The sequence below is a fragment of the Antechinus flavipes genome, chromosome 2 (assembly GCF_016432865.1).
Source record: "Antechinus flavipes isolate AdamAnt ecotype Samford, QLD, Australia chromosome 2, AdamAnt_v2, whole genome shotgun sequence".
Classification (NCBI taxonomy): Eukaryota; Metazoa; Chordata; class Mammalia; order Dasyuromorphia; family Dasyuridae; genus Antechinus; species Antechinus flavipes.
In genome coordinates, this window is record NC_067399.1 from 93,972,757 (window position 1) to 93,988,472 (window position 15,716).

Below are 15,716 nucleotides of genomic sequence, written 5' to 3' on the forward strand. Positions count from 1 at the left end.
CTATCATCTTCTATTAATTTGCTGCCAACTACAAGATTGATCAGTTATAACAGCTAACATAAGTAATAGTTCAGAAGAGATAAATGACAATCAAACTACACACCTATTTTTTTCTCTTTTGTAACTCACACTTTAATCCACAGCTTCAACTATCAAATCTGAGTATATACCCCAAATCTTTCTGGAGTGAGTTAAAGCTTTTCTCCTAAACTCTAATCTTATACTTATTGTCTGTGGATAAAGAATATTAAGTTCATTGTCACCCTTTCCCATTATTACTGATATTCCTATTTCTGTTAATGAACATCTCCTCACCACATTCCTGAATTCCTAACTACTCAATTTCTATTGAGGGTAAGCCTCATACTTCTAAGTTATGTCATATTTTTACAATTCCCATAGCTAATCAGATAGAAAGTTTTGTGCATGTGAAAAACACTCACGTCTTTTTGTCTGCCTAGACAGCCATCACTGTAGATAGTTCAGAATATTATCAGTTCCTTATCTAGATTAGAATTATCACAAAAGCTTCCTAAATAGCCTCCTAATTGTCATTTTCTCCTTTCTCCAATTTATGCTACATAGAACTGTCAAATTCCTAAACCACAGGAGTGAGGACCATGTAAATTTCCTTTCTCAAGAAGGTTCCAATTAGGATACAATATAAACATCTATGTCAGACTTGTAAAGAGCTTTACAATCAGGGTCCACTTTTCTGGATTTATTCTTTTCTTTATAGACTCTATGTTTTAACACCAGACTGATCTAAATGTTTCAGTAGGGCATTACATCTCCTATCTTCATGCCTTTTGTTTTCATACTCTTCCCTGTTCTGGAATACACTCTTTTCTCATTCCCAACTTCCTTCGATGACACCTAATCTACAGATCTTTCCTAGTCTCATTAACCTGATGGAAGTTTCTTTATATGTGCTCATATTGTTTCTCTCCAAAAGAATACAAGCTTAATGATGGCAAATGGTTTTGTTTTGCTTTCCTTCCAAAACTTGACCTATCCATATCTGGCACTCAGTAAATATATGATGCCTGCATCACTATTTTAATAGTTACCTAGAACAAAAAACCCAAGTCATTCATTATTCACTGTATTATAGCCTAGGAGAGAAAAGGTAACTTATGGGCAACTCAGTTCAATCCCTTTATTTGACAAATGAGGAAACTAAAGTACAGAGAAGTTAAAGTGAGTTCTCTGAGGTTACATATAGAATTAGAGTTGAGAAGGAAATTTATATCAAGTTCTGCCTCCCAAATCAAACATTTTTTCACTGCACTACAAAGGAGTAAATTCCCTAGCACTAGAAGACCTGAGGCACAGAGACTAAGTGATCATATGTTAGGGATGCTGTGGAATTGCTGCGCACCTAGGGGTCAGAAGAGAAGACTTCTTAAATCCCTTCCAAAGTAGATTCATGAGTTGATGATCTGGAAAAGGTTCCCCTCTGCATCTTCTCTCCTTCCTTCATTCAGTCACCAATTCCTGCTGTTTCTACTCTTCCTTTCCAATGTCTCTGAAATCCGTAAGTTCCCTTCCATTTCCACTCCCAGCATTACTAAAATGATCTTCTAAATAGCCTACTTAATTTCATATTTTTTCTTGTAGTCTGTTATGTACTGAGAACTTCTCAAAATATTTAAACTTGCAAAGTATCTTTTGGTTAGTTTAGAAAGCTGTAAATCATCCTCACAAATATCTCCCAATGGCTACATGTTGCCAAAATCCAAAAGCTTTGGCCCTTGTTGGTCCTGCCATGAAATAAGCAGGACTTAACTGCCCTCATGAGTTCAATGTTTCTTGATCAGAATAAACTATGAGAGTACTGAAAAACCGTGAAGTTGTGCTAAATAACTGTTAGTAATCTTTGAGAAATCATAGTCAAAGGAGAAATGCCAATATAATGTCATGTCTCTACTGGACTGGAAATGGGTAATCTTGATGAGAGATCTATTTTCCCTGTGACAGTTCTAAAATGGACTACTAAATAGATGATTTGAGAGTACTTAGAAATGAAAGAAATACTAAGAGCCAACATTGGCTTGAATAAGACAAAGTCATGTCAGACTACCCTCTTTTCCTTTGTTGAGGGTTACAGATCAGGGGGATCCTGGATACATATATGAATTTTAGCATCTGACAATAAGATCTACTTTATGTAAATTATCTGTAAAAACAGATTAGGAAACTGAGATTCAGAGTGGTTAAGCGATTCATTCACAGTCACATAGCCAGAATCAATCCCAGGATCAAAAGTCCTATGAATTCTAGTCTAATATTCTTTCCATGGGCTCTATACAAATATATTATGAAAGATATAGACTGGATGATCAAACACTTAGGTGGGAAATTCAGAAGGTGTTAAATTGTCAGAAGGTGACAATTGGCTAACAATTCAATATCAAATTGGAAAAAAATCTCTATGGTCCATTTTGTTTAAAAAAAAAAAAAATCAACTGCTTTAGACATAGGTAGCATGTCAGGAGATAACAAAATTGGGAGAAATAGAATGAGTTTGAGATAAAAGATCTGGAATACAACCCAACCCATCCCCTCCCCCCCAAAAAAAATCTGTATAAGATGTAGTAGGCTCAGATAAATAAACTGAAATTTAAGAGTCCTTATTTAAATTAAAAAAGAAAAAAAAACACCCAACTATATTAGTACAGGAGAGATATAATGTAGAAAAAAGTAAGTTTAAATGATTGAGGGTTCTAATGAAATGTAAGCTCCATGAATCAGTAATGTGATGTGGCAAGCAAAAAAGTTAATCTGACCTAACATTAAATTAACAGAAGCATAAATATCCAGGATAAGGAAGATTATTCTTTCACACATTTGAAATGAAACAAACAATTCTGAGTGTCATATTTTAAATTGCAACTCATACAGAAAACTGCTCAGGGAAATAAAAGTCACTAGAAGCCAAGCCACAGGATAAATTAGCAAAAAGTGAGAATGTTTATAGCCTAGCAAAGACAAACCCTGTTTGGTGTGGAGGTGAGAAAAGAAGAGATGGTATGATAATAGTTTTCAAATATTCAAAAGAATTGTTAAGTAGGAAAAAAGACTAGATTCATTCATTCTTCTTGGCTAGAAAGCAGCTTAATATAAGGAAAAGCTTCCAAGTAACAGAAGTTGTCTAAAAACACAGTAAGTTACCTTAAGGAGTAGTGAGATTATGGCCATTGGAAGTCATCAAGGCCACTTGTTGGGGATCACAAAGACCTCTCAAAGAGTCCAGAGATCCCTTTGGAAAAATCAAAATAATTTTCATAACACTAAGAAGCTGTCTGTCTATTAAAATACTCTCTATTTTCCAACCAGACAGCTGTATGAAGTCAGATTTTCTTCTTATACTTCAACCAAAAGAACATATTGCTATTGATTGAATAAAGAAATAGATGAAAATATAGTATTCTCTTAACCCAGATATTATGGGGATTTCTCAAAATATATAAAACAAAGGCACTCTTCTCACTAAATTTATTTTTAAAAAAACTTTCATAAAAATGATATTTGGATTAGCATGTAATTAGTTTATTATTTTAAAACATGTTTTCAGTCAATTTCTGATATTACAAATAAAGCTAAAACTCATGTGAACAAAAGCTTTTTGGAATCCTCAATGATTTTTAATTATAAAGGGGTACTGAGACTAAAAGTTTGAGAGTACTGTTACAGACCAAGTCTTTGATTACTACATGCTGCCTTGTCCTTGTCTTATAATGATTTGTATAAATATCTATTATCTTATTAATCTACCTGAGAAGATGAATATCTATAGCTACATTGAGTTCTTTGTATGTAAGTGGAGTGGCATAGTAGAAAGAATACTATGAAAAGCCTAGGTTATTGATTCTAAATCCTGTTTCATCATTTATAAAATACTCAAAACACCCTACTACATTGGACTGTGAGAATCAAATATAATAAATCAATTAGAAAACATGAATTGCTAAATACATTTGATGAATAATAATTTGCAAGCCTTGTAATAAAACATAATTGAAAAAAATTGTTTTGGTTACCTAAGTTAAAAACATTTAAATGCTGATTAATAGACTTATTTTAAGAATAGAAGGAGAAAGAGCCAAGTTAAGATGTATTCAACAGCCTATATTGACATGTTCCTCAATGCCAAAACACTTAAAATATTAAAAACTTATACACAATTAAGTGCTAAATATTAAGACAGAACAAATTAATAGCAGCAGCATAAGGGCAGTTTGATTTTTAACTTTTTTGTAAGTTCACCAAGGAAAAGGTTGAAAGGGCTTTAGTTGTGAATGTAAAGGCTTAAAATTTTGAGAGTGCTTGTCAACATTAAATTAGTAGTGGAAGCTGTAAAGAATTGATTTTTAAAGTTTTTCCTATCTTGACAAAGTATTCTGTTAATTAAGCTGTTCATTTGTGCTCATTTGGTACTGTCAATTTTACCTTTACATTATCTCCCTTAATTTTTTATTTTGTCTCTAACCCTGCCACCACCCTAATGCAGGCTCATAATCTGATGCCTGGAATACTGGAATACTGATTTCATCTCTCTGTTCAAGTCCCTCCCCAATCTAATGCATCCTCCACTGAGCCATCAAACTAACCTTCCCAAACCACAGGCCCAAACCGAACTCTTAGACCCCATTCCATATATTCCAGTAGATTCCTATTACTTCCAAGATTACATATACAAATCCTATTTGGTTTCAAAAGTCTGTCATTACCTGGAAGTTTTCTATTTTTCCAATATTCTTACACCCTACTTGTTCTTTACCATGTACTCTACAATCCTACAGACACTAGTTTCCTTGCCTCATCCTTCCATTTCAGGTATTTTTACTCGCTGTCTTTAATATCTGGAACATAATGACTTCCCTCATTTCTGCCTCTTAGCACCCCTAGTTTCCTTTAATTATCAGCTAAAAGGTCACCTTCTGCAAAAAATCTTTATTAATCTTCCTCTTTAACTTTAGTGCCTTCCGACTACCCTAATTTATCACATACACACCCCCCATATACATATATACATATTTACAAATATGTATATTTGTGTGTATGTATATATCTTGTTTGTATATTGTTGCTTGTATGTTGTCTCCCACAATAAATTGCGAATTTCTTGAGTGTAAAGAAATTTTTGCCTTCCATTACCTCCTAAGTACTTAGCAAAGTGCCCAGTTCAGTAGTGCCTAAAAATGCTCGTCAACTTGCTCATTTAGAAAATGATGAACTGCTATGTATATTAATGAATCGTATTGTAATTGTTTTTCCACTTGCTTTTTGACTAATAAAGTTTGGAATGTACGCAGTAAAAAAAAATTAAATATGTCCAAATATTTATTGGTAAATAAGAATTATCTAGTTGATGACGTGAATCAGATGTTTTCTACCAAGAAGGAAATGTTCTTACCATGCCATGGTCAAACGTGAACACACCAACATCACGTCCATGATGAATGTGATTCCGTCTAATAATGGGGTTTCCATGATTTTTAACCCAAATCCCAGCTAAAGCATTATTGGAAATCTCATTATCTTCATATATCCCCTATAGCAAACAATCAGAAGTCAGCAAGAGTAGAACTTCTCCAAACATCAAAGAAAAAATTTTAGAATTACAAAGTACCTGTGCATGATCTGTTATATAAAGTCCAACATTCTCACAATCACTGATGTTGCAGTGCTTGATAGTGGGACACGCTCCCTGTCCACTAACACATACTGCAGAGCCAACTGTAAGGAAAATAAAATCTGAAATAATTGATGCATATTTTACTAGCATTATGCTAAGAATTTATTTAATTTTACTCTCTTTGTAATACATATCCTCATAAAGTCTACAATGACAACACTGAATCATGGGTTCTAAAAACCAATACCAGCAGAATATAAACTCAAACTGACTTTAACAAGTTTGAAGGCTTGTTTCAATTCAATTCAACAAACATTTTTTAAAGTTATAGGATTCTATTTATAAGGACTATATATACAAAAATCGAAATGTGTATATGTAAATGTATACACATACACACTTGCAGAAAAAAAGCTGCCAGGTAATTTGATTGAAATGAAGAATTAAAGGTGAGTTAAAATGAGGAAAGGTAGACTGAAGCCATTATCATGGGATTTTAAATAAAGTGAATTTTGTCTTTTATTCTAGAGATAATCCAGTAAAACTACATTAGTTAAAGTGGGACAAAGCCCTACATACCTATTGTTTAAGGAAAACCTACATAAATCCTGAGAGGCCAACTTAGTTGTGGTGTGATGAATATTTTGGTCACAGTTACTCTCAAAGGCCATCTACTAATTTATCAATGAGTTATGATCCGCATAGCTGGCAAGTTTATCTATATTGAATACATGATACATTTCTTTATTTTAGTTTGTGAAAACATAGTTTAAACAAGTTTCTTTATTCAGATATGGGCAAGAATGCATACATACATACACAGATATATTTGTGTATATGTGTGTATGTGTTACATGTATATTTCTATATACATTATAATACTCAAGTAACATCAACATATGTAATACTAACCTGTACAGGTACTTCGAATAATACAGTGATCTATTATTGGGCTACAATTCACTGTAATTTCTAAGCAGTGGTGGGCATTGTGGTGCTGAGCAGATTTATCATCAGGGTTGAACTGAAAAATATAAATTTTTTTTTCAAATAAACAAACATTGATTTAAAAATTTTAATGTGCATAATTTTAATCTCAGCTCTCTTACCCTGATGGTCATATATCCAACATAAGCATCTTCAGAACCTTCCATAAAAACAAAAGTTGAATCTCTAGTATTTTCGATTATGACTTTGTCTGCCACTTTTCCAGGTGCTGTAAAGAGACACGTTTTTAGAACAGCACATCATTTTTACTGAACAGATTAAACAATGTCTAGTGAAGGAATAAAGTTTAAATCTAAAGAACAGATCCAATACTATAAAACTAAGTAATAACACATATCTTTATAGTACTGCTTTATAAAATATTTTATTTGAAACTATCTTATGGCTGAGGTAGTATAAAGTATTAATTCCTCTTTTATATATGAGGAAACTGAGATTGACTTGTTGTGGCCATAAAATATCTAGCAGATGGCTAAGTTGAAATCTGAATTCATGTCACAAAATCTAAGTTCTTTCCAATAAATTCTGCTGCCCTTGATTAATAAGTGTTGAAAATTGTACATAACATGTACCACATTTACATTAGACTTTATTATATGTCATGTTAAAGAGACATAGTTTTTGGCATTATATGTTATAACAAGATTATGCATAATGGAATTCTAATAAAGCATATTAAACAATTAATAACTGGTAGAAAATGATCATTATCAAATTTGGGGGAGGGGAATGTGAGACAGAGATAAAGACAGAAGAATGTGAATGTAACTTTCAAGGGGCAGAGAAAAGAAGAGGAACTTCATAAGACATTTGCATTTATTTGAAAAAAATTTTCTTGCACTAACTATCAGAAAAACCAGCAGAGGGAGTATATTCATGAAATTTAAGAGACTGTTATACTAACGTTTGTAACTCTTTTTAGAAACAAAAACTATTGCAGCATTAGAACAAAACATCATTCCAGGCAAAATATGATACTGGATTTCAAATTTATTAAAAACACACTAAAGAATAATCAATGCTTCTTAATACATGCATTAGGAAAGAAAATATATATGCAAATGTTCATGTTTTAGCATAAGGTAGGTAATTCCAGGTGGAAGGATGAAAGCAATAAGCAATGTAGGTAATGACCTCACTTTAAAGGAAATGCAGCTTTATATATTCCAATATTCTTTTAAGTAAGAGTATTACCTTCTCTCTAAATTATTCTCCCTAAATATGTAGAAAGGATCCTTTGTATCATATAGTAGAATGAGTTTCTTCTCAAAAAATACTTTTGTTCAACAATACATTGTTGCTACTTTAAGTGCATAATGTGTCACTGTTGTTTTAGAAATTTTTATTAATTTGAATAAAAATTATGATAAAAATGTATTTCAAAATACCTGCGCCAATCATGGTAATTGGAGATTCAATGTATATCCATTCATCAGTATATATACCAGAATGAACAAAGATAAGTCCATCAAAATGAGCTTCCTGTACTCCACCTAATGCATCTTCAATGGTGTCATAATACTAAAAGAAATTTGAAATAAAAATATTAGTAATAAACTGTGAGGTTACTTTTGGAAGAAATTATATAAAAATATGTATTATACATACTAGCATATTTTCTCTCCCTTTATATCTTGCAGGGTTACTGTAGAAATGTTCAGCAAATCCTGGCTTTACATGTGCTCCTTTATACTAAATGCAAAGAAAAGCAAGATAAAAAAAAATTAATGCACTTGAATGTATAAAGAATTAAGACAAAAATGAAATATTTTTTAAATTTAAAATTAAAATTGTGGTATATTTGTATTAGTCAACCTTAACTGAAACAGTTTTTGAATATACATTTTCATTCATTAACTGTACCTTTTAAAGGGGTTAATTATGTAACATATGGCATACCATTAATATGAAAGCAATGATGAAAAATTATAAGAAACCACAGACTACCTTATGCTAACTAGCATTAAATTCCTGGGAAGGAAAATAAAGTTCAAAGAAATTCAAAATGCCATAATATTTGTAGTTTTCTTAAGATTCCTGATGATCAAAGTGACAAAATATCTGCTGGATGACAAAAAGATACCTCCTTTTAAATAATTTTTAATGTTAATGAGAATTTTTTTTAAGCTGAAATTTTATTTACAAATATGCAATGAGACAAGTACTTTCTATATTACACAAGAATACATACCAACTGCTGAAAGCTTTCTTTCCAAGGATTTGGATGTTCATATTCTTCTGGATTAATCTGGTAAAATTTCCCAGGTTCAGGATGCATCATAGGACGTGTATACTCAAATACCTCCATGTACAATCGTTTCCTGAAAGAGGAAAAAAGTATTGAAAACAAAAATCAGATACAATAATTATTTCAAACAACATACATTCACAATTCAAACCTCAAAATTAATCCCTTTAAATAATCAACAGAAAATGAGACTTGGAAAAGGTAAAACATAGCAAAACTATTCTAGCTATTAATAGAATCATTTATACTTTTAAGTAAAGTATAAAAGTTAGTGAAAAAATCAAATAGCAACTTAAAATGTTATTTTTTCACAACTGAAATTTTTTTAATTGTAAATTTTAATCTTTTAATCTTGTACTTTCTAAAATAAAAAAACATTCTGCAAATAACCTCTCCCTTCAGTTTAATTTGTCACTAATTTTACAAATTTTAAGACATTATTAATTGCTATTTAAGAATTATAGCTCTAACACTCTAGACAAGATTTTTTCCTACTAATTACACAATAAAAATTTTTATTAGTAAACACAAATAGACTTGTTAACACTAATACAATAACACTTTTTTATGATACTATTATTTAAAAAGCAGGCAAAAAGAGAAATCTATTAGTTTATTTTTCTGAAACAATGAGAACTCCCATAATCACCAAAAGAATGATAGTTATTAGTCAGTATATCATAAAGAAAATATTTTAATTAATTTTTAATAAACATTGTTTTGTCAGACATTGACATTTATGATAACTAGGTACTTTAAAAACACAAGTTTTGATCAGCTATTTAAATATAACAGTAAGTTCACAATTCATCTTTCCTACCATATTTGGCACTACATGCAAGCAAATAATATTTCTCAATATAATAATGAAGATAGCTTTTCACTCACCACAAAATTGGATCATTTGCAAGCTCACTGAAGCGTTTGCACACACAAGCTGCTCTACAGAGATCTTGTTCCAATAAGTATGAAAAAATCTTTAGAACTACTTCATCTGGCAATTTCTCCTGAAGATATTGTTCGGCAGGTGCTGCTATTAAAATATTAACATATATTTAAATAGCCTAGCTGAATCCTAAGTAAATCATCAACATTAATGATTAGAATTTTTAAATACCAGAAAATAATTGATTCAAAAGAATTTTTTATCTATACATAAAATCCTCTTCAAATTCTAAAACCCTCTCTTCACTTGAATTTGACAAGAATTGCTTGATTATATTCTTTTAGGAATGGCTTTCTTAACTTGGAAAAGATTGCAAAAATAAGTTTGCACACTATCAATATAAATCATAAGGTAGCAGAGACTGTCAGATTATTTAGCAAAATTCCAATTCTAATCCCCAAAAGATATGAAACAGTATTTTCTCCTAATTTCAGATTCTTAGTTTTGACATAAAATAAGTGAAAATGAATTTGGTTGATGTACCCTTCTCTATTCTCCAATCCTTATAAAAAATACCTGATAAGTCTTGTGATTTTCCAGAGACTCTTGCACGTTTTGCTCTATGACCAAAATTTTCGGTGGTGGAAGTAGAAGCACCCTTTCAACAACAAAAACACTACTTTAGAAAATTATAGTTTTTAAGAACAAATAAATTCCTCTGCTTCTAAATAATGTGAAAAAATTATTTTTTTTTCCTAAGAGAAACTCCTTTCCTACACATATTCTAATATACAAAACAAACAAACAAACAAACAACTTACCTCCATATTGCTCTTTGTAGGACAAGCTGTTCTTTTAGGTAGAAGAGTTTTTCTACGAAGTTGGTATGGACTATTTTGTGCACCAGGACCTGATTCTTCTGCAACCATATCTGCCGGTACATCATCATCTATTATAATTTTTAAAAAAAAGTCCTTTAATTTTAATATAGATACTGTACAAAAACTCTTCAAGTACACATCCATTTTATTACATGATGATCATATATACATTAAATTGTTTGTAACATACATACATACATATATATATATATATATATATATATATATATATATATATATTTGTAAATATATTTAGTAAGTTAGAAGAGTCAATGAGGGATCCAAATTGTTTTTTAATAGAATTTTTATCTAACAGAAAGAAGTAGACTCATTATGAGGCAAGAAAATTGGGGGTTTTGTTTTTCATTTCTTACACTGGACATTTAAAACTCTTTGGTCCTTAGCTGCCTCATTCATAAATGAAGGATGGGATTTAGAGCCAGAAGTGAATCATTATCTTACAGATAAAGAAACCAGGATCCAGAAAGATAACTGTACCAGGTCAAGTCAGATATGAAGTGACAGAGACAAAATTTTAACTTAAATTTTCTGGTAAGAACCAAGAAAAAAATAAGGTCATTACTTCAAAAAGTATGAAAAGCAGTGAGAATTTTACATGCTCATTTTTATGCCACAAACAAGTTACTGTTATTTTGTTCCAAGTGCAGATTAGTCTTCCTTCTAGCAGAAGGGGTAAAGAGACACAAAGAACTGTCCTAGCAGAATGGGTAAAGAGACTCAAAGAACGGTCCATTTTTTCAGTCAAGGCTTCTTAAACTTTTTCTACTTGTAACCCCTTTTTGTCTGAAAAAATTTTATGTGTCTCCAGGTATACAGATATATAATAGATGATAAAATATAATTTCTTGATCCCCACATTCAGTTACAAGACCCCACATGGGGTCTTTATTTAAACTGCAAACTATAGTTTAAGCAGCTAACCTCTCTAGGAATGAAGAATGAAGTATTTTTTAAAAAACAAAACAAAACAGGAAGGATTAGTGTGAAAACCAAAAAGGTGAATGTTGGAATTCTTCCCTATATCATAAAGGTAGATGAAGGAGACACTAATTATGGGGGAGACTATAAACACTTGGATATTAGTAATAGATTTGAGGCTCTTCCTAAGAGAACAGAGCTGGATCTTGTAAGGAGAAAGTAACTGCCATTAGCATTATGTAAGCAAGGATCAGTGGAAGAGAAAAATAGCTACTAAGAGTTTGTGATTTAAGTGAATAGATAGCTATTTGCTAGTCTTATCACAGAAGGTTTTCTAACTTGAGGGGAGATGTATCCAGAATATGATAGAAAACTTTTCAAACAGATTTATGGGGGAGTGTAGATGTCTACTTACTTCACTTATAGTGACATACACGAGCATAGATCATACTGTCAAAAGGAATTTGAAAAATAATTCTCAAGATGACAAAAGTTTTAGACAAGAAACTGAAAACTTCAGGAGTACAAGTAGTGTTTTAACTACTGCTAATCACCAGAGTAAAAGGCCTCAGTAAAGAAAGAGAGAATTCACAAATAAATATCTTACTAAAAAGATAATGTCTAGAATCAGATTCTATTAGAATACAGTCCAGATTTTGGACTATAGCTTAAAACACAAAAGTCAAAGTGGGGAATAGAATGTATGTTAACAGGGGTTAATAAGAATTTATTTTTTTTAAAGCCAGAAGTGAATCATTTTTACATGGGTTTTACAAAATCCATGACCACAGATGTTTAGTCACAATGTACATAATATAGATAAAATGCAAGGTGAACTAAAAAGCATAACACAAGGAAGGAAACACAAGAAGTATCTCTGAGACTTGGAATGGGGCAATCAGTTAATAAGTGCTTATTAACTAACTTCTATGTGCCAGGTACTATACTGGCAAAGAAGATACAAAACCAAAAATAACCTTCAGGAACTCACATTCTATTAAGGGAGACCTACATAAATAAGTATAAACAATATACATAAAACAAATGCAAGAAAACTGGAGAAAGGGGCACTTTTTTGGGTACAGGGAGCAAGGAGGGACTGTACTCTAGATATAGGGGATAGCTGTGCAAAGATACAGAGATAGAAGATGTAATGCCTGTATGTAAACCTGGCAAGGCAGGCTATTATTATAAATATGCTGTATTAACATAACTTGTTTATATCATTAACTATATTTCTCTTCTCTTTCTTATTCAGTGAATCACTCCATATAACAGAATTTTTAAAAAGGGAAGAAAAAGCAGTTCAGCAAAATAATCACATTTGATAATATATTCAGTATTTCCCAAATACACAGCTTTTCACTTCTGCAAAGGGAAGAGAGTTCATTTTCTCAATTCCTTTAAGAATATCTATTATGGTAATTTGGCAATTTGGCAATTTGGAACCATTACTAGAATTTCTGGAGTAACAAGTAAAATTCTACAAGTGAAACCAGGCCAGAGGTAATGGGTAACCTTTTAAAGAATAAACAAATAAAGAAAAATACTTCCCACTGAGAAGAAGGGTAGTTATCTACAGAGTTTTTATTACTAAAAAGCATAATAGGGTCTTATAGAATAGGGTCAAGAATGTCAAGTTGACAAGTAATGCTAACAACAAAAAAGGGGAAAATATAATCAAAGATGAGATAGTACTGCTAACTCTATTGGAGATGAGATGAGGATAAAAGAGAGAAGACAAGACTGTTCTTATTTTGCTTCTGTTTTCTGTATCAAAAAATTTCTACTGTAAAAGATTAAAAAAATAATAGGAAAAGACGGATGACTGGAGGTTAAGTCCTTTTTACTTAGAGACGAGAGATGGATTGTCTTTTTCCTGGAACAGACAGAAGACTAGTAGTTCCTAAATCAAGAATATGTGGCAAGGAGTCAGGAATATGAAAACCAGAAAGGGAGGAGGGGGCTAGATTATTTAGTGCTTTGAATGCTAAAAGATTATTTATTTGATTCTGAAAGCAATAGGGAACCATCAGAATTTACTAGATAGAAGAGTGACATGTTCTATCTTCACTTTAGGAAAATCACATTGGTGGACGAATGGAAGGATAAACTGGCATGGGGAAATCCCTGAGGCAGGCAGACCCATCAGCAGGCTACTGCAATAATCTAGTTGTGAAATAAAGGGCCTGGCACTGGAGTAGTGGCGATGTCAGAGGAGAAAGGAGTGCATATTCGAGAGAGGTTATTACAAAGGTGAAATGACAGGCCTTGGCCACAGATTAGACATGGCAAGTGGTGGTGAGATTGTGAGGAATCCAGGATAACTTCTAGGTTGTGAGCCTAGGAGACTGGGAGAATGTTATTGCTTTCTTCAGAAATGAGGAAGTTAAGAGGGATAGAGAGTTTGGGGAGAAAAGACTAGTTCTGTGTTGGATATATTTAGTTTAATAGGTTTACTAAAGGGATATCCAATGTGAGATGTCTGAGAGACTATTGGAGATGCAAGACAAGCTCAATAGAGAAGCTGGACCAATGGGAGCTAATGAGATTATCAAATGAAGTAGTATTGAGAGAAAAGAGAAGAGGACCCAGGACAGACACCTCCTGAAAGACACCTACAATTTGAGCGTATGATCTGGATGAAGATCCAGCAAAGGAGATAGAGAAGGAGGGGTCAGATAGATAGGAGGAAAGCCAGGAGATAAAAGTATCTTGAAAATCTAGAGGGAAGAGAAACTGAGAAAGAATGATCAACAGTGTCAAAAGCTGCAGAGAAATCAAGAATAATTAGGATTGAGAAAAGACTATTAAATTTGGCCTAATTACATTGATAATATTGGAGAAAGCCATTTCAATGAAATGGTTAAATTTGTTAGCCAGATTGTTAGAGGTTAAGAAGAAGGCGAGGGGAAAGAAAAGTAGAGGCATTTATTGTAGGGCTTTTTTCAACTAAAAAGATGAGGAGTGGTTGCACAGGAGGTTTGAAGAAGTTTTGAAAGAGCTGATGAAGAGTGTTGATAGTGAATTAATAAGGCAGATATGGAAGGAATGCCTAGTAGCAAAAGTGATGACTAATAGACAAATATCAAATAAATTTGGTAACAAATGTTAAATTTAGAAGAATATTAACATTTGAAGTTTAAGAATTAATATTTCACTTATGATATCATTGATATGGGGAATCCTTGGATGAGGAAATTTCCTCAAAAGAAGCTGCAGTGAAGGTCAGAAACTTCTCTTTATGGAGTCTTTAGAAAGTTACCTACAGTACTTCAGTTAATTGCCTATGGTCACACAACCACCGTGTTAATAGGGCTTGAACACTGTTCATTAGGCCACAATACTCAGCATTCAAAATGTGTGATAAAAATCAACATCCTAAGCATTAAAGGATTTGAAATTTTTTTTAATACTATCCTAAAGTTCTTACGTCGATGTTCAAGTCTTGCTAGATGCTCACTCTCCTACTCAACATTTCTATTCCCTGCTGCTAAAGATAAATTCATAAAATCCTGCCAGCAAGCTTCACTACACAGTCATACATTTTCTTTTCTTTTTGGGATACAAATTCATATTTTCTAATCTCCCTGGGCCACCACTAATTCATAACAATTGTTGTATTTTTTTTCAGATTGATTCTCTAAGAGATAGGTATTATTTCCTTTTTACAAATGAGAAATTTAAGTTTACATGACAACTCCACATGCATGTCCTACATTCAACATGTTCAGAATAGAATACTTCCTCCTCTGTCCCCAAACCCAACCTTTGTCAAGATTTCTGAAGGTCCTATCTTTTCAGTCATGTATGCTTATAACCTCAGAAAGATACTTTATTGTTTTCTCTCCTTTTCCACCAATGAGTAGTTGCTTTTAATTAAAGTCCACCTCTATTCTGTTATTTATGAGGCCAAGCTCCCATTACTTTCAGCCTGTACTGGTGTTACCTAATTTACTAAGTAAGTGGTCTTTCCCCTTTCCCATCTAGCTTTTATCTGTCAAAATAAAATTTCTAAGGCATAGATTGGGATTAGTTCACGCCCCTAAATCAGAAGTCATCAGGGATTTTCCTATTGTCTAAAGAAATTCCTCAGACTGGAATCTAACATAG

At 32.2% G+C, this 15,716-nt stretch overlaps 1 protein-coding gene across 3 annotated transcripts in view; it reads right to left on the minus strand.

Annotated features, from left to right (window-relative positions):
* FBXO11 (F-box protein 11) overlaps positions 1-15,716 on the minus strand; it is a 118,795-nt gene that overhangs the window by 21,790 nt on the left and 81,289 nt on the right. For 2 of the 3 annotated variants that reach the window (XM_051975232.1, XM_051975233.1), the window contains exons 2-11: positions 10,605-10,732; positions 10,360-10,441; positions 9,786-9,930; positions 8,841-8,970; positions 8,258-8,341; positions 8,038-8,170; positions 6,751-6,857; positions 6,554-6,665; positions 5,636-5,742; positions 5,420-5,557 (exon numbers count right to left, since the gene is read on the minus strand). In XM_051975232.1, the coding sequence (XP_051831192.1) occupies positions 5,420-5,557; positions 5,636-5,742; positions 6,554-6,665; positions 6,751-6,857; positions 8,038-8,170; positions 8,258-8,341; positions 8,841-8,970; positions 9,786-9,930; positions 10,360-10,441; positions 10,605-10,732 (1,166 nt within the window). The remainder of the gene's footprint in view (positions 1-5,419; positions 5,558-5,635; positions 5,743-6,553; positions 6,666-6,750; positions 6,858-8,037; positions 8,171-8,257; positions 8,342-8,840; positions 8,971-9,785; positions 9,931-10,359; positions 10,442-10,604; positions 10,733-15,716) is intronic. The other variant, XM_051975231.1, reaches the window with a different exon arrangement.